General features: G+C 44.5%; 1 protein-coding gene across 1 annotated transcript; it reads right to left on the bottom strand.

Annotated features, from left to right (window-relative positions):
- Positions 1–6,490: 6,490 nt before the first annotated feature.
- ZFP28 (ZFP28 zinc finger protein) lies at positions 6,491–26,390 on the bottom strand. Its single transcript, XM_090261293.1, has 8 exons — positions 26,147–26,390; positions 25,697–25,788; positions 15,404–15,530; positions 15,171–15,266; positions 13,516–13,679; positions 12,717–12,828; positions 12,321–12,416; positions 6,491–8,260 (listed from the first exon to the last, which is right to left on the bottom strand). Exons 1-8 carry the CDS (start codon positions 26,364–26,366, stop codon positions 6,552–6,554), a joined length of 2,616 nt encoding a protein of 871 aa, XP_090117419.1. The 5' UTR covers positions 26,367–26,390; the 3' UTR covers positions 6,491–6,551.

Genomic DNA, 26,390 nt, shown 5'->3' with positions numbered 1-26,390 from the left:
AAGTGAGCTATGTACTGCATTATAATGTCACTAGGCGACAAAAATTTTTCACTCTCGTTACAACCTTATAGGACCACTGTTGAATATGGGGTCCATCGCTGACCAAACGTCATGTGGCACACACAGTAAATGCTCAGTTAATAAAATTAAAGTTTTGCCCTGGCTGGTGTGGCTCAGTGGACTGAGTGCCAACCTATGAACCCAAAGGTCACCAGTTCGATTCCCAGTCAGGGCACATGCCTGGGTTTCGGGCCAGGTCCCCGGTTGGGGGCGTGTGAGAGGCAACCAATCTGTGTATCTCTCACATTGATGTTTCTTTCCCTCTTTCTCCCTTCCCTTCTCTCTAAAATTAAGTAAATAAAATCGTTTTTTGTTTAATTAAAGGTTTAAAAAATTACGTAATTTAGCATTAGCAGTTTCATCGTGACACAGCTAGAGGCTGATCTACTACACATCACCTAAAAATTAAGGTACTCTCTCGGGCACAAGCAATCACTCAAGGCCGCACAGCCACATCTGACTCTGGCTTTCCAGGGTCCAGTTTCCCTCAGACTTCACGGACTCCATAATGAAGTTGAATCTAGCTGTGAAGATGTCATCTCTAAGCAATTAAAAATGAAACCTCAGTGTTTATAACATTTTGTGGTTGGTTATTAGAGTTGGATAAAAACAATACCAGTATTTTCCATTTTAGAACTAACATATAAAGACCTTGGAGACCTGCGCTCACATCTTTACAACCAGAAAAACACCCAACAAACTGAAAATTGAAAACTTAAAAAAAAAAATCTATCAGGGAATTGAGGACACAAAGGAAATCACCACCTGAAAACTTGAAGTTAATGGGAATACAGAAAAATCACACCAAAGATCAGCTGCCCTGAAGCATAAGCTGCTGGAGCCATAAACTGTACAAATTCTTAATGGGCCATTTTGATGAATTTTTGGTGGTTTAGTGTGGACTAGCTTGGGACTTAAAAACACCTGGGAGCCCCCACAAATGCATGGATTTTTACCTCGAGAAACACCACCAAGTTCTCAAACTCAAAATCAGAACACATGTATTGGGGAGAACCTTATTGTTTTGGGGAGGGGGCAGGAAAAAGTAAACATTTTGACATACCTCAGAGCATTCTCCATAACAAAGCCCTGAACCCCAAGGAAAACTAAGTAGTAGAGCCTTTTTGGTCCAAGGTGAGGACCAACTGGGCAGTTTCAGCCCCTCTGGTCTTCCTGTCTTGGTCAGGGCTGAGAAGCACTCTGAAGGTCACAGCCCAAGGACTCAAGCCCACTGACCAACAGAGATTTAATCAGATTATATAATGCTTCCCTTTCCCACTGCTTTACTGACACACAGACAGGGCTTCAATATAATAACAGTGGATTACAACAAGACACACACACACACACACTTTAAGAAGGAGTTAGCACAATAGGGGAAGAAAAAAGCCAACAAACTAGAAGAAACCTCTGGCACCTACAAGCTACATCAACCATTAAACACAGCCCAGTTCCTATCCAGATTAACATAAAACTTCACACTAAAATTCTCATTACCTTTGTTTTAATCCATTTTAAGAATCTCTAAATTAATTGGAGTATTTGGTCCATTTACACTTATGTAATTATTGATATGGTTGGACTTAGGTTTATCATTTTGCTATTTTCTTAACTTACTGTTTTAGCTGCATTTATTCTCCTTTCCTGACTTCTTTTGAACAAGTATTTTTTAGAACTTCATTTCAATACATTTTTAGCTATAATTCTTTGCATTTCTTTATTTTACATTTATATTACCCTTAGCATATTTTAGTGGTTGTTCAAGGAATTTTACCTCCTTAATTTTCAATATACTTGAAGTTAATATTCTGCCCTTTTCCGTTAAATGTAAGGAATTTGAAACATATATCTACTTATGTACCTATCACTTATGACATATATACGCATATTACATTTACACACACTATAAACTCCAAAATACAATCATGCTTTAAACAAATTTTGTAAAAATTGAGAATAAATGCTAGGTTTTAAAATATTTACCTACATATCGACCACTTCTGGTGCTCTTCATTGCTTCCTGAAGACCTAAGTGATCATCAAGTATAAACCTCCAGCCTGAAGAAATTCCTTTTAGCACTTAATGTCACATAGATTTGCTAGCAATAAATGCATGGCTTTTGTTTATATAAAAGTCTATTACATCTCTATTTTTGAAGGACATTTTCTTGGATATGGAATTCTAGGTTGAAAGGTTTCTGTTCTTTTTTCCCTCCCAGCACTTAAAAATATGCCATCCCATTGTCCTCTGTTTCTGATTATGAAAAGCCAGTCATCATTCATATTACTGTTCCTGCCTTTAATGCATCAATTTCTTTGGCTACTTTCCAGGTTTCCTTTTTCTCTTTGGGTTTTAGCAAGTTCATAATGATGTGCTCAGGGGTGGTTTTCTTTGTATTTACCATTTGGGGGACTTTCGACATTCTTGAATGTGGAAATATGTATCTTTTTCCAAATTTTGGGAATTGCTGAACACTATTCAAGCAGATTTTAGTTACAATCATTCAAGAGTACTCAGTCCCTCTCTATGGACTCAGGTGGATGTGGGACTTGAATACCACGCCATGGAGTTCTTTTAATTAAAACAAAACCCCAGTGCAGTTTCAAACGTAAGGATCAATTATTGAGTGCAGTGGAAATATCAGACACCAGAACATTCTCGGAGTTCTGAGGTTTATTAGGACCATTTCACTCTGTTCTCATGGTTAACTATTTCCCTGTAATTGAGCTATTACACATGCCAGAGATGAACACCCTTTGCAAATGCAATCACTCTCATGAGAAGTCCCAGTACCTAGATGACAAGACATAAGAAAAGTTTTAACATGTTTTTTTCATGTCAAAAGAACATGGAAAGGTGACTAGGCCCAGACAGGGGTCCTTGCAAAAGATGCATTTGGGGCATGAACATAAATGATCCAATCCAGCATTATAAACTCCTATCCTTATGTATTACGCAGACTAATTCCTAACCATCTAAATACATTTTCTAAATTTTTTATGGTATAATAAAGGATAGTAAATATTTCCAGATGAGATTAATCTCTTTCCTATCTTTCTCTTTCAAATTATATGGGTCATATTAAATTCAGATGTTAGTTATCAACCAAGCAATAATGGTGGGACTAGAAAAGCAGATTCAAAAATGAAGAGTTTTCTATCACAAGAAAGGTATGGAAAGCAGAATTGGTAGGGAGGTTTCTTAAGGCCCGAGGGAGCCAAAGTTTTCCAAGATGCATGAATCCTTTGTCACAGCCCCAGTCCCTCCTTTCCCAAGACTTCATTTTCATTTAAGAGAAGTGGCGAGGTTGGGAACCCAGTCAAGCACCACAGCTCTGCAGCTACCTGGATCTACTGCTGCATCTGGCTTCTGCCAATGGCAGCGCTGCAATTAGAAGCAGTAAGGTGATTCTCAATGGACTAATAAAAAGGCCCTGATTTCACTGTCTTGCTTAAGGTCAGAATTTCGAGAGGCCTTCTACTCATAATTATCTAATTTAATTATAAAGAAGCATCACAATACTTTAGGAACTGTATCCCTTATCACCTGTAGTTTGTGTTAAGAGCATTCTTGCCCCTAATGCAAAATGGGCTTATGACCTACTGTATCATGAATATGCCTTCCTAGTACAAAACAGGACTCCAGGGCTGTCTTTTGATCTATCTCATCCAGTAATCAATCCTCACAGTCTGACAGTCATTCTCTAGTACCAATTCCTATATTGGCTAGCTTTGTTTGGTTGAAAGATGACGACTCTTACTTGGAATTAGAAGTCAAAACACTGGAAGAATACCAGGTGCCTTGCAGATTTAAAGAACAGAACAAAACTAGGATGGGAGAAAGCAGAAATCATTTTAATGGATTAGAGTGATAGGTAGAGACACAGAAATCTTTAGGCTGCTGCCCAAGGATGAGTCAGTTACTACTTCTGGCCCATGTAGTTAACAGTGGGTACAATAAGGGCCTCAACCGATCAAAATGAATGCTGACTGAAAGAAAGCATCCATTTGGGCCATACATAAAGCCAAATATTGACCCTGCTCCTGTCCTCAGGTCTCCAATCAAAACACAAAGAATGAAAAATCTGGCTTAACTGAAGCCTTAAGACTGGCAGTTCACCCGAACAATACAGAATGAAGAAAGTGAAAGTGTCAACCAATAAAAGTGTTTTAAAGACAAAAACAAGATTTCAACATATATCCTGAAATATATATATATACAAACACACAGGTGTATATACATGCAAAGATATATTTTTTCAATATTAATTTTGACGCTATGACTACAAGATCATATTACACATCAGTTTGTGCAAATCACACATATTTCATTAAATATACTTGGACGGAAAACTCTCCATAGAAGCACACATAGAGCTTAATCCTTTGTAGTGACTGGACAGTACAGTGTTGAACCATCACAATTTAGTCTGCTTGGCAGGACACTGAAATTCTATTTTCATAATTAAAACAATGTTGCAATGAACGTTATTTACACCTACCTATTGATTGCAATGGGATAAAATTTCCAGATCTAAAATTACTGTCTCAAGAGAAATGCACATTTGTAACGTTGATAGGTCATGTTATAGTGCCTTCCAAAAAGATATCGGAAAAATTGACGCCGCTAAGGATGAACAAGTGCCTGCTTCCCCACGCTGATACCAGTCTTGGATGTTATCCAGATGTTAGGCTTTGATCCATCTGAGAGGCAAGAAAACTTGTTTTGATTTATAATTTTCTGGTTAATGAGGTTAAGAAGCTCACAATTGTTTTTGTTTGAATTCTTCCTCTGTGACAGGCCTGCTGGTATGCACTGTCAATTTCCGCCCCACTGCTTCGTATGTGTAATAGCACTTTGTTCCTAAATGACATAGTTTTTTTAAATGCAAACTGTATGTATTTTCTGTCAATTGACTTTTACATGTTTTTGGTGTCTTTACAATGTCAAAGATTTAAATCTTTATATCGGCCAACTTCTTTTCTTCCTTATGTCTTCTATGACTCCACATCCTACTTAGAGAATCTATCTGTATTATATACAATTGTATTTCCCTGGAAGGTGTAAGGTGCTTTTCTTTTCTTTTTTTAGAAAATAGATAATGTACTGTCAAAACATCATCCCACCCCCCCAAATTTAAAAAAAAAAAAAAGTCTTTTTATATACCAAAATCTCGCATGCAAAGAAACTCATTTTAAAATGTCCGGCTATGAGCGTCAAATTATCTTTTCTCATGTGTTTTCAAAAAAAACTGTCAAAGTAAAAATATTCTACTGGCACTCTGTTGTGAAAAACAACTTACAAAATTTTTACCAGTATCAAGCATTTCACCTAGAAAAATATCTTTTTATTGAAATATTTTCTACTGTTCAATATGGTTTAATAGTTTCCTTTCACCTATATTTAAAAATCACTTGACAGTTTTTCTTGTTGACATGACAGTTGTGTTTTCCTTGAGGAAATAATTAGAACCGTTTGTATATTATTTCTCTGTGATAGAGCAAGGAAGGACAAACTTTCCCTGTAAAATAATAGTAATATTTGAGGTTGTGCAGGCCATATTGTCTCTGCTGCAGGTACTCAACTCTGACCTTGTAGACTGAAAGCAGCCAGAGGCAGTATGTAAAAAAATAAATATGGCTGTGAGCCAATAAAACTTTATTTACAGACATTAAAATTTAAATTTCATATAATATTCACATTGTCATAAAACATTCTTCTCTTCACTTGTTCAACCATTTAAACATTCTTAAACAATTTAGATCATGGGCCATACAAAAACAGCCATGTGTCAGTTCACAGACCCTTACCCTTGATGAATGTACCTCAGGTTAGTGGTACCTTGAAAGATTAACAGAATTCATTCATGAATCCCAGTCACTTTAAATAGATCAAATATTGCCAAATTTTCTAATTCTCGAGTAGCATGTCTGTAGTTTTAACTTTATTCATATGAAACTCGCATTTTTCTGATTGTTCCAGGTGGCCTACTCATCCATATTCTCTACACACTTTCTAAGACTGTTGTCACAGGTAAAGTTCAATTTTCTCACCAACAAATGCACCTTACATTTTGCAGATAAGCTGGAAAACCACAACACTAACTCAGCATTATGGAATCAAGTTTTAAACCAACATAGGCAAAGCTTCATCGACTAGACCGAAACTCCTGTTCCTGGCCCATTCTAGGCAATTTTTACGCAGAGGTAACTATGGTAATACTTCAATGTCCCAAAATAATGTTTTTAAAAGAGCTAAAATTACTCAACACTTAGAACAGACGAGGCACTGCTTTAGGAACATCTTAGGCAATAACCAGTTTTAAGGATCTCAATGGACATTTTCACAGGAAAAATGAAGGCATTTCACTTATGCCTAAATCAGTCTGACAGCCACGTGGAAAACAAACTTCTAGAGGACAAATACAAAAGAGCAGAGAGACCAGTTTTTAAGTGACTGGCACAGTCTGGCTGAAATAACAACACTGAGACTATGGGGATGGGAGGGAGGACGGGTTCCAGAGATAATTGGGGAACAGACCCGCAGGACTTGATGTGGAAGGCAAAGAGGGACATGTTGATGACTCTCCAGCATGAACTCGCGGAGGAGCAAAGTGTGTACTCTGCCTGAAGACTTTTCTGCCTTTTTTATGGTTATAGGACCGCTCTCCAGTATGGACTCTTTTATGTTGATTAAGGTGCCCAATTTGGATGAAGGTTTTCCTACATTCCTTGCATTCATACGGTTTCTTTCCAGAATGAATTCTCTGATGGACACTAAGGGACTGACGATGGCTAAAGGCTTTGCCACATGCACTGCACTCATAAGGCTTCTCTCCAGTGTGACTTCTGCGATGACAAATAAGAGATGACTTTGTCTTAAATGCCTTTCCACATTCAATACATTCATAAGGCCGCTGGCCTGTGTGAAGCCTCTGATGTTGAGTACAGGATGAGTTATCACCAAAGGCCTTCCCACACTCGATACATTTATAGGGCTTCTCTCCAGTATGAACTCTCTGGTGTTGAATGAGGTGTGTGGTCTGGCTGAAGGCTTTCCCACATTCCTTACACTCATATGGTTTCTCTCCCGTGTGAGTTTTCTGATGCTGAGCAAGGTGAGCCTTTTGGGTAAAGGCTTTACTACAAACCTTGCATGCGTAGGGCTTCTCTCCAGTATGAATTCTCTGGTGAGTGGCCAGCTGGGAACTGATGCTGAAGGATTTGCCACATTCCCCACATTCAAATGGTTTCTCTCCGGTATGAATTCTCAAATGACTAGCAAGGTGTATATTTTGCCTAAAAGCTTTCCCACATTCTTTGCACTTAAAAGGCTTCTCTCCAGAATGCACTCTTTGATGTTGAGTGAGGGATGCGTGATGGCTGAAGGCTTTTCTACAAACTTCACATTCATATGGTTTCTCTCCAGTATGAATCCTTTGATGAACCGTAAGGGATGAGCCATACCTAAAGGATTTGTCACACACATCACATTTGTAGGGTTTCTCTCCAGTATGAATTCTCCTATGTTGATTAAGTCCTATGTGATCACTGAAGGCTTTCCCACAGTGGACACACTCAAAGGGTTTTTCCCCAGTGTGATAATATCTCCAGTGACGAATAAGAGATGTGTTTTGTATGAAGGCCTTCCCACATTCAACACATTCATAGGGCTTCTTGCCAGTGTGACATCTCTGATGTCGGGCAAAGGAGGAGCCATCACTAAAGGCCTTTCCACATTCGTTACATTTATAGGGTTTCTCTCCAGTATGAATTCTCTGATGAACAGTAAGAGATGAGCTCTGGGTAAAAGTTTTCTTACATTCATTACATCTGAAAAGTTTTTTTGCTGCATAGATTCCTGTATGTTTTATTATGACTGTATTTAGGGGGAAACTCTTCTTAACTGAATCATGATTCTGTACTCCCTCTTCTGAAAAGTCCAAAGTTCGGAACCATCTTCCAGATTTGGTATACGCATGCTCTCTTTCTTTAGAGAAGGTTTTGTTATTAGTGATTGTCTCTTCCCTGAATTGCGTCTCCTGATCTACTAGCTTCCTTTCAAACACACCCTCAGAATCCCAATTTTCTCTGAAAGTGGAACACTCCACATTAGTGCTTAAAGTTCTGTCTGTTACCACTTCAGCAAATAAATCCTGCTTTGGAAATAAGTCCTGGGTCTCATGTACAGATTGGTGGCCTGAAACATATCAAGAAAACAAATATTTCCTTTATCATATACTAGAAAAAAAATACACTAAAAGGAACATTGTAAATGAACTCACTAAATGGTGAATTAGACCACATAAGTTATGCATTTCTAAAAGCTATTGCATTTAAACATGCAGCGTATAATGTATGTAAGAGACCTCAGACTGAATTCATACAGGAACCATAGAAGACATGAGTAGAAAAAACTATATATGTAGAATTGGTTATATCAGAAGAGTGAGGATTTGAAAAAGCATCCTGCAATCACACCATGTAAAAATATCCTATGACATTCACTGGTTTTAACTTCTCTCTCGCTCTCTGTCCATCCTGCTTTGGATGCCAGGGCAGCCATCACATCACCAAAGTTGTTCCAAGAAACAAGAGACTGCACTCGACTCCGTTCATGAGGACTATCTGAAAGCCAGATCATTCCCCTACAGCCAGAAAATGGTGCTTCCATTGCCCTGGCTGGTGTGGCTCAGTGGACTGAGTGCTGGTCTGGGAGCTGAAATGTCGCTGGTTTGATTCCTGGTCAGGACATCTGCCTAGGTTGTGGGCCAGGTCCCCAGGTGGGGGCGTGTGAGAGGCAATCAATCGATGCATCTCTCACACATTGCTGTTTCTCTTCCTCTCTTCCCCTCTCTAAAAGTAAATAAATAAAATGTATTTTTTAAATATGGTGCTTCTGTAAACCATATCTGATTTGAGTTATTTCAACAAAAGCTACACTGCCAATTGATGGCCACAGGTCTGTAGTCCCTTGAAATCATTTTTACATTTGTTTACCTACTTGCATCCACAAGCCTGACAAAACCTTCACTTCTTTTCTGGCCAGTTATTGAGGCTAGGGTCTTGCAATTCAATTTCTCATTTTGAAGAGACTTTTTATAATAACAGTGACTCTTAACATTATATTTAATTATGTTCTGATATACTACTGAAAAAGTATACATCTTATCTCAGGCTTCAAGCTTATAGGAAAGCTTGAATATATCTGAAATCCTTTTGCTAAGTCAGTTAGCATATACCAAAATTATACATTTGTAGTTATAGCTTAACAAATATACATATATGAAATTGGTATTGGGGAGATGATGCAGAGAGACAAATGTCTGGGAAGAGATGATGATGGTAAAAAATGGAAAAAAAGAAAGCCTTTTTTAAGGACAAATAAAACACTGAAAATTTTCCTTTTTAACTCAAAGAGAAGGACTCCTGCTTTCACAACTTCTGCTCAACACTGGTCTGGAAGTTCTACCCAGAACAATTAAAAATAGAAATAAAAGGCATCCACATTTGCAGATGACATGATTTCATATATAGAAACTCTAAAGAATTTACAAGCTAAGTATCAGAGCTAATAAGTTAATTCATCAAAACTTCAGGATACAAGAGCGACACACAAAAATCACTGCATTGTATACACTAAGAATGAACAATCTAAAAAAGAAATTATGAAAATAATTCCATAAAAACTAGCATTAAGAAAGTAATTATTGAGGAGTAAATTTACCCAAGGAGGTGCTAGATTGATGCTGAAAACTATCAAACATTGCTGAATAAAATTAAGACCAAAATAAATGGAAGGATGTCTTGTGTTCATTGATAGGAAAACTTAATGTGTTCAGAAATAGGAAAAGAACAAGAAATGAATTAAGTAAATAACAGAAAGAAGACTAAAGAAATTTTCTATGTGGTACCAATGGGAATAATGTATCTATTACCAAAAAGAAAAACTATGAGGGGAAAAAGTCAACCAAGTAAATGCTTCTATTAATGAAGATACTACCCAATTTAAACTACTGTATAGCAAGAAACATCACACGAACTTACAGACCACACAAAACTAAGAAAAAAGGTATCACATTCATAAAAGAGGGCTTATATTCACACTATATAAAGGCAAGGAAATGGAACTCAATAGAAATACGGGTTATGTGTACAAATACACATAATATGAATTCTAACTGGATTTAAATGTACATACTCTCAGCATCACAAGTTTCTGGGAAATAAATATTAAACAAAACTCAATTTTCACCCAACATCTTGGCAAAAACTAAAAAACCAAAAAATACAACCAACCAAATACTATTGAAGACGCCTAGAAATGGATTTCTCATATGTTGTTCGCCAGCGGTATAGCACTATGTCCTTGAAACTTTAAAAATACGTATATTCTTATCATGTAAAGAGATGTGTACACACTGGCCTGCTTTTATTGTAAGTAAAAACTGGAGAACACCTAAGTGTTCAAGTGTCCTCAACAGTAAGTCAGTTAAGCAAATTATGGTATATCTATATGTTGTAATACTAGGCAGCCATTAAAAAATATATAAGGAACTATATGTATCAAGTTTCTAAGGACACAAATAGGAGAAATCATAGAATAAATGAGACTATATAAAATTTTTCAAAGTTTTACATATCACATTTTATAAGGTCTAGTTAAAACAAAAACTCTCATTACCATATGTAAAAAAGTTTGAAACAATACACCAAAGAATTAGTATGCTTACATTAAAAAAAATCACTGGGACTGCTCTGCCTGGTATGGCTCAGTGGATTGAGCTCTGTCTAGCCTACAAACTGAGAGGTCGCTGGTCTGAGTGTCAGTCGGCACCTGCCTGGGTTGCGGGCCAGGTCCCCAGCTGGGGGTGTGCCAGAGGCAACCATTGATGTTTCTCTCTTTCTCTCTCCCTTCCCCTCTCTCTAAAAATAAATAAATAAATTCTTTAAAAAAATAACTTTAGGCTATAATCTTTCTCCAAATAATATGCAAACAGTTTTTAAATTGTCTTTTTATCCTCACCCGAGGACATTCTTTCATTGCTTTTAGAGAGGAAGGGAGAGAGGGAGAAACATCGATTGATGCCTCAATTGGGGATTGAACCTGAAACCTGGGTATGTACCCCAACTGGGAATCATACCCAGGACCTTTTGGTTGATGGAACAAGGCTCCAAACAACTGAGCCACACCAGCCAGGGCAATAAGCGCATATTTTCATCAAAATACCCAATGCTCTGAGAAAGCAATTAAACCTGTACTTCTCATCATCACCAGAGCTGCTGAGTGCAAAGCAAACTTGCCGAGCTTAGTCGCTGTTCAGACCCGGGGACACAGCAATCTCCAAAACGTAGTTTTCACTTACACAGAGATACCCACTATACGTACATTTTTTATACCAATCAACATGAAGTCACCTAATTGGATGTGCACAACATGGAAGGTATGTGAAAAACATCTGTATGCCCGAGTGAATATAAGCTATAATTCCTACTATGTTAAAAATATGTTCATCATGACTTGAAAGGGATCAGAGTTGCCTTGTCAACATACAGTGTTTATGGGCCATCACAACAGATAATGGGATTACATTTCCTACAAATCGTTATTTTTTTAAAAGAAATTTCTTTCCCGGCTCTTGTGCATTAAAGGAGAAAGACCCTCCATTGCTACTCTCTTGCCGTCCAACTTCCGCTCACCCAGCCTGACGACAAGGTTGCTCCCGGGATCCTCTCTCCTTTGCCCCTGCAATGCCTGACTGGAAGCTCTGCCAAGTCTACCTCATGCCAGTTACCCGCGAATGGGTCTTGTCCCCCCCGCCCTCCATTAGAGTGACAGTTTGAGGAACACACGCGTCAGTTCCTCCTCTCCAACCACCTGCTGCCGCCGAGCAGCGTGGCGGACTTGCGGCCCTCACAGGAACGAAGGCATGGAGAGGCGCACGGGCCTCTGACCATGGAGAAGTAAGCCTTCGGACGGCAGCTCGAGCACCCACCGGGCCAGGAAAGGTCACTGAAGGAGCCGCGTGGCCGATGCCCATCTGAGTGGCCACGAACAGGAGGAGCACTACCCAGCAGGAGTGCCACCCCAGAGGAGGAAGAGGAGGAAAGAGAACACTTTTGAAGGGCAGACCTCATTTTCCCTGCAGCCCCAGAGGACATGGGAAGGTCTTCCCCTGTACGCTGTTAGCAAGGACTGGGGCCCCGGAAAGCCACGCCTCGGCCGCGGTGGGACCCCACGCCCGGCGTCCTGCACTCACCCGAGAGCAGGCCGCCTGTCAGCTCTCTCTTCAGCAGCCAGGGCGCCGTCCCGTGGTTCAGCACGGACACCACGTCTGGCCTGGAAACACAGCGTCCTGCTGTGGGAAAAGACAGGGAGTCCGCTCATGCCCCGGGCCTTGCGGAGAACCAGTTCCTGGGCTTTGAGAGAAGTGTTATGACTGGAAGCAGGAAGGAAAGCGAGGAGGGCCTGACAGACGGCAGGGACAGTGCTTCCACGGAGTGAAGAGCCCAACTTTCACCTCTACAAGGGGCAGACTCTCACCCCACAAGCCGAGGGCAAACTCAGCCCAGCACCTCAGGAGGCCCAGGGCGCGCGCGCGCACAGTTCACAACTGAGAAAGACGGGTTTAGATCTGGGAGAGGGGCAGCCTCACCTGCTGCCTCCAGGTCGCGGTTCTCCCACATCACGTTCTTAGGGACACTCTCCCGCGCTGGGTCTAGCTGCTGAGAGATGTCGGTGGCCATGTTCGCGATGGTCACCACGCCCTGAAATGGCACAAATACTTTCTGTCCAAGCCATACTCGTGAACCTGCTATGGCTCTGGCGGGGTGGGCTGTGTGCACGCACTGTGAGAATTCTAGGTTCCGAGGGATCCGGGTCACAGAACGACTGCGCCTTGTCATGCCACATATGTTTGGGGGAAAGACAGAAAAAGAGGGGACCCTGTTCCTGCCATGGACAAGCTGTAATTCAGCAGAGGAGAATGAGCTGACTGACGGCTTCCCCACGTTCAATACACGTGACCACGCAAGTCTGCAGGCTTCTCCTCCCACAGGGAATCCCGGACGGAAAGGAGGAGCTGCGATCCCGGTCAAGGGCTCCCCTTGCTGTTACATGCTGGACCTTTCTGATCTCGGCAGACTCGTCTGCATGAATTCCCCCTGCTTTTCCTGCGTGTCCCGTGACTGTGCACTGCTCCTCCTGGGGCCAGCCTGTCTGCAGGAGCTTTCGCCACACCTACTGTGGGCATGATCTTTGTCCTTAGAGTTTCTCCATGCAGGACGCTGTCTTCTTGGTCTGACACCTGTCCCCTCTGCCGCGGGAACAAGGACTCCGCGCCTGGGAACCCTCTCCTCTGCCTCTCTAACACTCTCCTGGACATTTTGCAAACCACACCTCATGCAGGTTACCCGGGAACATGCCCTCTCCCCGCCGTGCGTGGTCCGACTTACCGGCTGCCTTTTGAACAGTGCCTCATAATCCCAGTGTTCCCCTAACACGGAGCACCGCACACGGCAGCCGGCGAGTGTCCCCGTCAGCGCTGCCTCGGGCCACCGGCCTTCGCACACACCCTCCTCTGCAGGCGACTCCGTGGCCTCCCCCGCAGCCCACCAGTCTGAAAGACAGCCAGACAGCATGCATCGCTTTCACTATGGATTAGTATGAAGGAAACTCCCCAAATGTAACCAGGGGAACTAAAATCCTCAGGAGAGAACATCATTTTGAAAGCATTTCCCTGACTAACCAGCCTTAATTGCCCAATTTGTGTAGCTGCAACCCTAAACGATGTATGAGTTTCTCCCCGAAATGCTGACCAAGCAGGGCACACCATGCTGTTAGCAGGAGAGAAACTGAAGATCAGATGGGGCGGCGCACAAAGGTTTAGAGCTGAGATACAACGTGGCAAACACAGACAGACAGGGAGGGGCGGCCACAGAAGAAAATACTGCACGATCCCCATGTGAGGTCACTCAGCAGAAGCCGCTGTGACGCTCGCTCCGTTTTATCCAGCAAAGATTTCTTTAGCCCAACATGGCTTTCTTATTACTAATAAAAATGTGATTAAATAAGAAAGCTAAACAGAAAACTTTCACAAAAACACCCTTGCAGTTCTGTGCCACCTGACAACTCGCATGAGCCACTGTCACTTGTCACTGTGGCACCCGTCCTGCTGATACTATCATCCCTCTGAAGCAGAATTTGAACAAAGAGGTCTCACAAAATTCTCCAGCCTTCGGGAAGCCTCGCCATTTCCTGATAGTAACTTCCACCAGAACTGCAATTCTGATTTCTTATCTTATTTGGTCAATTTGCTATTCCAGAAATAACACTGTGGTTGACATCTCTGCATTCCCTGGTGGTACAAATAGCATCATACTATCTGCCAGAACAGTCCATCGATCAGAATCACGTCCTCTGCTTCTGAGAGCCATCAGCCAACCGCGCACGGCCCGGTGCGTCCGAGTGAGCCCCAGAGCAATACGGCTGAGCCCAAACTCACCTCCCAGCCTAATCCTGATGTTTTTCTGCTAAGGGCTCCTGTCTTGTTTCCCTGGCCCGCAACTCAGAATGCATTTCTTCCCTCCTCCGAGTCTCTCTCACACTTATCAGACGCAGGACGGCGGTTCCTGCTTCCCTGAAGTCCCATACAGGTGTGTGTCGTCTCCCCTGGGAGGCGGCTGGGTCTCATCAGCAGACACCCAGCTGACCGACCAGCACCCAATGGCCATGCTCAAAGCGGACACTCAGGAAGAATTGGTTTTCGGAAGTCCATAAATCACACACTCATTTAATCAAAAAGAACTAAGATAGCGAAAATGACCTCGAGTCAGCCCGAGAGTTCTGAACGAAAGGAGATGATTCGGTAAGTTTGAACGTCAAAGGCTCTGAGGGGGAGCTGGGGAAAAATGGACCCAAAGCACAGGACTGAAGTTCTATTTAGAGGAAGAGGGGCGACGCTGAGGTAAAAACTTGGGGAGTCCGTTCTCAAGAGGACTTAATTTCCCCTCCAGGCTCAGAGTTCAGGGAGAGCCTGCTGTGACCCTACAAGTCTGAGGCTGCTGAGATGCGACCCCCAGTGGCTCCCGACCTGGGTCCCCACGCTCACCTGGGCACCGGCCTCGGGTCAACTTCCTCTTGGCCGTGCAGGGCTCTTCCCTTTGTTCTAGTGAGCAGATCATGTCGGGCTTAGAGAAACAGAGTCCTAAATCCACAAAAAGAAACAGGAGGTGGTCGGGCTGTGGGTCTGTGACAGGAGAGGGCTGGGTGCTAAGGGCGTGCCGCTTCCGGGTCATGGGGGCGGACAAGGGGGAGGAGCGGGAGAGGAAGGGACCCCCTTACCCAGCGACAGCAGGTTCCTGTAGTTCTCCAGCATCACGTCTCTGTGCAGGGCTCTCTGAGCACAGGTCAGCCGCTCCCACTCCTCCTGAGAGAAATCTACGGCCACATCCCCAAAGGTCACCAAGCTCTGCAAGGACAAAGCCACGCTCTCGCTCAACCAGGGCTCACGCCCCTCACGACGGGGGGCTGCTATGGACTAAACTGTGTCCCCCAGTTTGTGTGTAGAAGTGCTAACCCCCAGTAACAGCAGGAATGAGGGCTCAGAGGAATGACCATGTGAAGAAGCAGCAAGAGGGGACTGTGTGCACGCTGAGCAGGGAGCCCTCAGGAGACTCAACCCTGCCGACCCTGTGATCTTGAACTTCGAAGCCTCTGTTGTGCAGGTCCCCCCAGTCTGTGCCGCTTTGTCACGGAAGCCTCCCAAACTGACTCAGGAATCTAAGGACTGCCTTCTCTTCGTTTTGGTTAAGAGAATATGCATGCAGGGAATTCTATCTGGTGATTTGGAAATCTAATGTCATAATCTCCAGAGAAAAGAGAAAAGTATGGAGACAGCCACTGCCCGGGGGAACGAGCACATCTATGGGGGTCAAAGGAGGTACACGCCACAAAAATCCTGACATCAATTCAAATAATGAATAACAAAGGCAAACCTCTCCATGCACAACATGGGCAGAGCCTTTCCCACAAAAGGACACTCGAGGGGCCTCGGGAGATAAGCACACGCAGGGAGAAGTAAATCTGGGCACGAACCTCAGGAAAACATGACCAAGGCCCACATCCCACATGGGGCTCTAAGGCTTTCCATGTGACTTTGCGTTCACTAGATGCCGAGTGTTCATTGAAACAAAACAGAACAGAACAACACAATCATATTTGCAAGCAAGAGCCAAGAACGGCGTCCTGAGCCCTGAGTCAAAGATACACTCAAGGCGCCCGCAGGAGTGAGCTGGTCTGAAACAAACACGGGTGGGGGGTGGGGGGAGCCCGTGGAGCCCGTGGCCAGAGGGACGGATCTGTGGGCTGTGGAACAGGCGGGAGCGTGCATCTTGTAACAGACTCCACGGCAGCTCTGCGGCTGTTTGTGTCCACCTGCTGCTGACCCACACGTCACATCAACAATTTGCTAAATGTCTTCTGGACGCACCAGTGTGTCTTTGGCAATGTTTAGTGGTGGAACTCTGCAGGAATCCTGGAGCTCGAACATCGCGATGCGCAGCAGAAATAAGCCAGACGCAGAAAGACAAATTCTGCAGGATCTCCCTTAAATGCGGAAGATAAAATAGTCCACCTCCCAGAGGACAGGACGATGGTGGCTGCCAGAGGCCAAGGGGAGGAGGAGGAGCTGGGAGGTGGTGGTCAGAGAGGACAGACTTCCGGTTGTGCGGGGTGAGTGCTGGAGCTTTCCTACACGGCACAGTGCTCACAGCTAACAGCGGGATACACAGGAGGGCCAAGTGCACGTCCAAGGCTCTTACTGCCCAAAACAGTGTGACGATACAGGGGAGGAGGAGACGCTGGGATGTGATGGACAGGGTCCTGGTCTCGATGGCGGAGATGGTTTCACGGGGGAAGACTGACCCTCAAACTCATCGAGGGGCACGCATTGAAAACAGGCAGCTTTCTACATGTCAGTCATGACGCAGGAAAGTGGTTTAATAATGAAAAAGCCATTTTAATGCAACTGTCTGAAATCATGTTCGAAGACAGGGCCCCAGTTACAGCACAGCCGGCCACAGACTCCCGCCCTGATTCGAACTGCTCCTTGGCTGGCAGTCTCACATTTATTTTCTTCGAGTATTAACCTACTCTTCAGACACTCTTTACTATTTATGTTTTAAAAATCTTTACAATGTGTTTACAGCACCGTTACAGTAACTCTGTGAGTCTGTTGATGCAAAAGAAAATGACGCCCATTTCCCGAGCGTTTGTTACCACGTTGTCATGGGTAAGAACTGAAACATGTGGGCTTCTGAACTGAAGAACCTATGGTTAACATTTTCCTCGACTTTTCAACAGGATTCTTTTGGATCTGATTATTTTTCCTGAATCGAAAAGGGCCCCTCTCAGCTCTCTAACCCCACGAGGGCCCACGAGGGATCCAACATTCACATTCACAGTGTGTGTCCCTTCTCATTGTGTCCGTCCATGCACACAACTGATGCCTTGTGTTTGCTAATTGCTTTTCATAATACCTGTAAGTAATAACAACCACAGCTCACGGTGCTTACGATAGGTATTTCAGACACACTTCCAGATACTGACATATAAGCTACTTCATCCCACAAAAACACCCGCCGTCGGTCTGACTCCTGTTTCCGTTTTGTCGATTAGGAAGCAGAGCTACGAGCAGCCCAAGACCACAGTCCCCTGCAGAGCCAGGGCCTGAGCCTGGCAGTCTGGTTCCACACTCCACACCCTTAGCCTCGACATCGCAGCCAGCAACGTTCTCTGTGAAGGGCGCTGGAGGCTGCACAGCCTGTGACGACCACACCACTCTGCCACCAAAGTGGCATACAGCGTCAGATGAATAGTAGGAGGCTCCTCGTGAAGACTGAAACATGTTCATTTATTTTCACATACCAGAAAGAACTGTTCTTTTTTCAATCGTTTTCAACCACGGAAAAACGTAAAACCACTCACAGCTTGTCAACTGTGTACACAAAAAGGACCGGGGGACCAGACGCAACCCACAGGCCAGCCTGCCCGCCCGCCCCACATTATATACAGTGTGTGGTTAATGTATGTCACCCAAGGGCGTGCCTGTCAATTTCTGAAGCAATCACGATGGTGTGACATGCTGACCACTGACACTGAGCTCTCACCGTGTGCCGACACCTGACGCGTAGCGACTTTAACCCTGACAAGAAGCAGGAGGCACGTGGCCACTGAAGTTGCTTTGCGGTTATACAGAGACCGCAGGCTAAAGCCAGCATCTGAACCCAGGCAGCCTGGCTCCCCGGTCCACATCTGTAACCAGTATGTGACCCTGCCTCTACTAGAAGATTCCACAGTGACAAAAGCAGTAACGCTTGACGCCCATTTACCCTGACAGAGAAACAAGGTCCGCTAGACAACATGGCTTTCAGATGAAACAAACTTTCTCTACCTGATGATGGATCAACCTGCCTCATTCAGGAGATTTAAAACACTCAAAAGCGCAGGTCTAATTCTTACTCCAGTCGCTACCACAGAGACGTGGGGCTTTCTCAGTGGGTTTCACAACGTCATACTCGTCGTCGGCAGCCGTCCGTCTTGAGAGACGATGGTGTAGCTTCTTAAGAGTCTATCTGCACCGCCGAGAATGGCTGTGCAGTCCGACTCGGGAGTGACACGGTATCTGTCTCCTCCCGTGTTGAATCGACATCTTGCGATGACGCTGAAGCTACAGAGCCTGGGCAGGGTGATATGGAGGGTCTGCTGTTGCCCATGCAGCAGACCCCCCCTCTCTTCGCAGCTGAAGGGTCCAAGGGAAAGACGGAGTCAATACAGCTTGGCTTCAGGTGCGCCGCAGGAGTTGCCGGTGTTGACTACAACGTCAAACCGTTGCCTTAGGGACTCCGGCTCCGGATTTTCTGTCGGGGTTTACTCCCTTAGCCTTTCCCCTGAAGAGGTATGCCGCAAGGCAGCGGAGGTTTTTTGGAGTCAGAGTTTTCCTTCTCTGATGTGCCCTGACTGGAGGATCGAACCAGCGACACTTAGCTCGCAGGCTGACGCTCAATCCACTGAGCCAAACCAGCCAGGGTGTGGCCACAGGTAATCAGTAATAAAACAACAACAACAAAAAATCCCCACTTCCATGGAACTTTCATAATTGACACTACTGAATTGACACTATTAGATGACACATTGGATTAATCTTCAATATTTGTTTAATCCCAATTTCCTTTTAAATTTGGTTATGTATTTGGATAAAGCTTGTAAAAGAAACAGACTAGTATTCCCGTGTGTCATAGAAAATAAAAATATCGACATCAATCTTTAGATAGCTGGAATGTCTAATGTCTTTCTAGAATATTCTCAAAATGCTGAGATTACTGCCTATGGTTAATCAGAAAGAACAACTCAATATTAACTATTACAGAAAACAAAATTGATTCTAGCAAATATTTTTAGTGTCTATCTGATGACACTGAACTGTACCACTCATTTCCTCATTTAGAAAAATGGGACATATTTTGCTACTCCCTTGTTTTTACATTTACTAACATATATTTCTATTCAAAATTAGACACACAAAAGTCATATGGAGGTTCTTCTGTGGCCAAAGTGCACTAATGCTGTCTGCCACCCTTCCAGCCAGTCACGTGTTCTTGTTTTATGTATACTGTACTTCATTAAGAACCTAATTTGAGTACTTGAACATATTCAAAGTTACAATACTTTTTAAAAGTCTCAGTACTACATACAGATGCTTCAACTATTTCCAACACACAGGAAAATATTTTTTGTGTAAAATAGGAGTCAGGTAATGTAACAATAATGATGGTTATACTATGATAAGCAATAATAAAATAATAGCTAACACTGAGCATTTATTTTGTTCTAAGGACTTCGAAATATATTAATCCACTTATTTATTGCAATAATCCTATGACATAGATTCTATTTTTAGCCCCATTGTACTGCTGAGGAAACTGGAGCAAAGAGAGATTAAGTAATCTGCCTAACACAAGGCAAGGCAGCATAGCTAATAAATGGCATAACCGGTAAATACTACTGGGCAATCTGGATCTAGAGCTTGACACTAAGCCAACATAATTTCATATTAAAAACTTATCAAGAGTAGGTTTTGCTGCTTTATCAGGCCAGACCTCTAGAAAGCTACATGCCTGAACACTAGTTGTTAGAGGTATAACTTCAGAGAATAACAACTATGTTAAAACCATTTAATTACTCATTTACTTGTTTGTTCTTGATAGAGCAACTGAAGCATTAACCATAGAAAAAACAAATCTCTTTACTGTTATTCAACCATTAACAAATACACCATTAATATAAATGTCCATCACTGAAAAATTAACCCCTGCCTTTTGTCATCTAGTGGTTATGGTTTTAATGATGCCTTTTAACCCTGTTGCCAAATCTGTTGCCCCCAGAACACAACAAGGATGTCAGCCTGTTAAACCAAGCACGCCGTTGTATGGGGACAGCCAACTGACCTGGAGTCTGCACGATCCTTCCCCATGTGGGAAGGCCACCCTCCCCTCCACACCCCGACTCTTATTAGGGATTTCTGGACCCAAGGGTAGGTAGGACGACGACCATGTCCAGCTTGAAGCAGCTAGAGGAACACAAGACTTTCGCCCATTGTCCTTTATAAGATTATAAAGGGTCTTAAGTCTGAGAGGAGGGAATTGTTACAAGCGGGGGTACCCTCCCAAAATAAATTAATTAATTTAAAAAATTAACAAATAGCCCTGGCTGGTGTGGCTCAGTGGATTGAGTGCTGGTCTGTGAACCAAGAAAGCTTGCGGGTTCAATTCCCAGTCAGGGCACATGCCTGAGTTGCAGGCCAGGTCCCCAGTTGGGGGCATGGGAGAGGCAACCATGTTTCTCTCCCTCATAAAAAAAAAAAAAAAAAAAAAAGAAAGAAATTAACAAATAAATAAAGGTGAAGGGATGAAGTACAAATTGGTAGTTTCAAAATGGCCATGGGGATGTTAAAGCACAGCATAGGGAATAGAGTCACCGTTTCAATAGCTATGTATAGGGCCAGGTGGGTACTAAGAACACTCTGTAAAGTATGTGATTTTCTAACCACTATGCTGTACACCTGAAAGTAATGCAAAATAATATTGAATGTACACTGTAACTAAAAAATAAAATTAAAAAAAATATATATATAAATGTCCATGAAATAAAGAGCCCTTAAAAGGTCATTTCTACAGAAAGCCTATAAAGATTTTTTCTGACCATAATATGTTCCTTAATTTAGATTATCTAATTATAATTCAATAGTTAGTTGACTCAATTTGCCATCTTTATTAATTATAATCCTTAATTGGGGGCATTTTATTATAAACTTAAATATTTTTAGTAATAGATAGAACATAAATTAGTTTAGTATTAAACTATGTATACATGATTCATTATATTTCAGAAATAAACGTCATACTACACCAGAGAAAACATGCATGTACAGAATCTGCTCCAGGTGTCAGAATTTGATTAGGTGCTTTAACTTGTAATCTAAATAAAAATGAGAAAGAGGCATTAAAAACAAGGAAAATGCAAAAGCAACTCTATCCTTACAAAAAATGTTTTACAAGAAGAATCAAATAAGTACAAAAAATGCATAAAAGGTTTTTTTGGTTCCATTCAATTTAGTTCATTTGAAAGCATACAAGTCAAAAATTGGTAGTAATTTTTTTTTGGTAAAGCTTACTTTTTTAAAGCATGAATTCTGGCTGTTGAGGCCCTATCATCGTTCCATTGAAATGTAATTTTAAGTGTTCAGATTTCATCTTAGTACGGTAAACTTTAGTCTACCAAGTAAGAAAAACTTCTGAGAACATATTCGTAGGAAATGATGGGGGTAAAGCATTTTCAGGTACAAAAATGATTATATTGAATAGTTAATACTATTTTAAATTAGCAAAACACTGGCTACAAGAGAACGTTAAGACTATATTAAAATACTTAATCAACAAGTATTTTCTGCCTCAGGCACTGGGGCAAAACTGTCCTCTGCAGTAGGGAACCAGACAAGAAAAATAAAGTGAAACATACGTTGTAAAGCACTAAGTTTAAGAAAGGAAAGCAGGGATAAGGGATGCAAAGATCTGGTGGAAGGTTTGGGATTTCAGACGGGAAAATGAGAAAGCAATTTAAAATTTTTATTGTCTATTGATTTTAGAGACAGAAAGAGAAACATCAACTGGTTGTCTCTCGTACGCACCCTGACCAGGGATCGAACCTGCAACCTTTTGGTTTATGGGACCATGCTCTTACCAACTGAGCAACCCAGCCAGGGCAAAAGACAGCTTTGGAGGAAGCAGTGTCAGAAGTGTCAGAGCTACAAGGGCTAGGCCATAGGGGCCACTGGTCACAGGAGAGATTCCGGCCTCGGTCAGAAAAGCCACTGGCAGACTGAGCAGGGAGTGACACCGCTGTGCCTGCTGTTGGGAAGCGACCTCGGGAGCAGGAGCAGAAGCAGGGCCAACAGTAAGGTACTGAGGGCCGGGCAGTCGGGGGGTGTGGTGATGACCCTCAGATTCCAGACACAACTTAGGATAGTGCCCACAGGACCTGCAATCAGACCAAATAGGGGCGGTGACGGAAGAGAGGAGGCGAGCGGGGTGCGGGGTTTCTGGCCCGAGGAACTGAGAGCAGGACTCTGCCACGGTCGGAGACAGAGACAGCTGTGGGAGGGGCCGATTTGGGGGAGAACCTCAGGAACTGGGGTCTAGTTGTGTCCAGTGGAGGAGTCAGCTTGGATACACAGGCCTGGAGCTCAGAGGAGAGTCTGGGCAGGAAAGGGGCATTCAGAAGACTCTGGCGCATGACCTGTTTTCAGAGCGGTGAGTGCCAAGAAAGGGGCCCTGAGGCGCGCCCAGTTACGGTTAAGGACAGGAGCAGGAACCAGCAGCAGGACCCGAAGGTCAGGAAGGTGGAGGAAAGCCAGAAGAGCAAGGCCTCCTAGGAGCCAAGGGAGAAAAGCGGCCCACTGGAGGCCTGGGGATGGCCCCATCAAGGGCTGGCAGCCATCTGGGTTTGTGCATAAAGTCTTATTAGAACACAACCACCATCCATTTACCTACTGTCTGCGGCTGCTTTAGCTCCAGGGGCAAATGGAGTGGCCCCCAAAGCCTAATATACTTACTACCTACCCCCATACTGTCAAAGCCTTCCCACCCATGAACTATTTCAAGAGCCAGAGTCCAAAAAGGACTAAAAACCGAGGACTGCATTTGGTAACGTGGCGATCCCAGGCCCCTTCCTTAGAAGCAGTTTGTGTGCAAGAACTGGAAACTGCTCATACGGGGCAGATGACAAACACACCTGTTTTACGAAGCTGCACAAGTAAGTGGGAGAAAGACCCTCTCCAACTGTGCCGGAAATGCTGCCCTTCGCCCTTCTGCCTGCCAAACCTCACCTCCCCCTTCACAAGGTGGCTCGGTGGATTGAGTACCAGCCTGCAAACCAGAAGGCTGCCAGTTTAATTCCTGGTTTGGGCACATGCCTGCATTTTGGGCCAGGTCCCCAGTTGGGGGCCTGCAAGAGGCAGCTGATGGATACTTCTCTCACACATCTATGTTTCTCTTCCTTTTTCCCTCCCTTCCCCTCTCTCTGAAAGTAAGTAAAAATCTTTAAAAAACAAAACAAAACAAAACAAAAGATGGCTCAGGACTGTCTCAGAGCAAACACTCCCTAACCTACCCCCATGGCACAGCCATCTCCCAGGGCTGCTCCAAGCACTGGCAGTTCGGAACCTTTTGCTTCCACATCTCCCACCACAAGGCTGTGGGCTACTTGAGAGAAGGGGCTGGGGCTCAGCCACCTGTTTGTTCAGGCGCTGGCACGAAGCGGACGCCAAACCAACCAGGTACGGCACAAGGAGCAGTCATGCCTCCCCCAGGGAGCACCTTTCTGCTTCCTCAGAGTCCCTCGGAGCAAAGGGGCACACACAGGGGCTGAGTCACTTAGCCTGTGAAGAAGGAACACTGAATACGATCAAGAGGAAGCAAGGAGGGTGGCCCTGGGCTCCACCACAGACCCTCACTCACCAGAACAGGAGGCAATGAGAACCGGCTCCCAGAACACGTCTCTTACACTGAAAACTTTTAGCACCCTTGTGTTCACTGCAGCGTTATATAAAATAGCCAAAACATAGAAGCAAGCCAAGCGCCCATCAGCAGACGAGTGGCTAATAAAACCTATGGACATTTATTTACACGATGAAATATTACTCGGCCATAAAAAATGTAATCTTACAATTTGTGACAACATGAACGGAGCTAGAGGGTATTGCGCTAAGTGAAATCTAAAAAACAAAACAGACAAACAGAAACAGACTCACAGATACAGAGAACAGACTAATGGTTGCCAGAGAGGAAGGGGTTTTAGGGGACTGGGTGAAAAAGATGAAGGGACTGTGCCCTGGCCGGGTGGCTCAGTTGGTTGGAGCATGTCCTGTACACCAAGAGGTTGCACGTTTGATCCCCGGTCAGGGCATATGCCTAGGTTTCAGGTCTGATCCTGGGTTGGGGTGCACAGGGGAGGCAACCCAGCGATGTTTCTCTCGCACATCAATGTTGTTCTCTTTCCCTTCCACTCTCTCTCTCTCTCTAAAAAAGAAAACAAAAGCAAAAAAAAAGTTCATAAACATATCCTCAGGTGAGGATTAAAAAAAAAAAAAGGTGAAGGGACTGAGAATTAGATTGGCAGTTACAAAGTAATCACGGAGATGTAAAAGACAATACAGGAAATCGTCGTCGTCGGCAGCCGTCCGTCTCGAGAGACGATGGTGTAGCTTCTTTTTTTTTTTTTTTTTTTTTTTTTTTTCAGATTTAATGTGTTTTATTGATTAAAATATGGTGTAGCTTCTTAAGAGTCTATCTGCACCGCCGAGAATGGCTGTGCAGTCCGACTCGGGAGTGACACGGTATCTGTCTCCTCCCGTGTTGAATCCACATCTTGCGATGACGCTGAAGTGTCCTCTCCAGTGGAGCTGAAGCTACAGAGCCTGGGCAGGGTGATATGGAGGGTCTGCTGTTGCCCATGCAGCAGACCCCCCCTCTCTTCGCAGCTGAAGGGTCCAAGGGAAAGACGGAGTCGATACAGCTTGGCTTCAGGTGCGCCGCAGGAGTTGCCGGTGTTGACTACAACGACGAACCGCCTTAGGGACTCCGGCTCCGGATTTTCTGTCGGGGTTTACTCCCTTAGCCTTTCCCCTGAAGAGGTATGCCGCAAGGCAGCGGAGGTTTTTTGGAGTCAGAGTTTTCCTTCTCTGATGTGCCCTGACTGGAAGATCGAACCAGCGACACTTAGCTCGCAGGCCGACGCTCAATCCACTGAGCCAAACCAGCCAGAGTTGAATACAGGAAATACAGTCAATAATATTGTAACAACTACGGACGGTGCCAGGCGGGTACTTGAAATATTGAGATCATGTAATAAGTTATATAAACATTATGCTGCACACCTGCAACTAACATAATACAGTACGTCAACTGTAATCGGAAAGTCAAATGTAAAAGTAACCTGAAAAACAATTAAAGACAATAAGCATGACGCAACCCTGAAAAGCAAGGCTGCGTTTCCGAGAGAAGACAGGAAACGTGAACTCACCTGGGACGCGGCTCGGGGCTCGTTTCCGGTCGCTGCTGCCCCCTGCCGGTGCCTCCCGCGCTGGAGAAGGGCGGCCTCGCTGGAAGGCAGAGCTGAGGGCCGGCGGAGAGAAAGCGGCGGTCAGGTCTGTCCGCCCCGCGTCCCGCCTGCCGGCGGGGTCTCCCACCAGCCGTGACCCCAGCAGAGCTCCTGCAGGTGGAGACCCCCACACTCCGGCACCGGCAGGGTGCCGCCAGGCGTGAAGGGGCAGCCAGGACGTGGCCCTCACTCCCACGGGGGCGGCCACGCGAGGGGCGGGGCGCCGCGTCTCCGGAACCATGGAAACGGAAGCGTCGCGCGGTGACCCGAGCCAGTCCGCTCCGCCGCCGTGATGCTCTGACTTGGGGTCCCCGCACCCTGAAGGAATGAGGTCGACCCCGGCCACCCCGACAGCCCACCTGTCACCCTCACCTCTGCTCTCAGGCCCCGTGGTCACCGCTCGCCGCTGTCCCTGGGAAGTGAGGCCGTTCCTGGAGCGCGGCCTCCCCCGGCCCCGGCGGACCAGAGCGGCCGGGATCGCCGTCGTCGCGCCTCGGCCCGGCCCGGGCTTTGTGCGGGGGGCGCCTCGCCGCGCCGGGGACCCCAGCTTGCGCGCCCCCGCGCTCCCGGCAGCCCTCGCTGCCCCCCGCATGACCCCCCACGGGCACACCCGCCC

Source organism: Furipterus horrens, unplaced genomic scaffold (assembly GCF_987537825.1).
Source record: "Furipterus horrens unplaced genomic scaffold, mFurHor1.1.pri manual_scaffold_13, whole genome shotgun sequence".
NCBI classification, from domain to species: Eukaryota; Metazoa; Chordata; class Mammalia; order Chiroptera; family Furipteridae; genus Furipterus; species Furipterus horrens.
The sequence above is the reverse complement of the archived record's forward strand: the minus strand, read 5'-3'. Positions and strand labels throughout refer to the sequence as shown.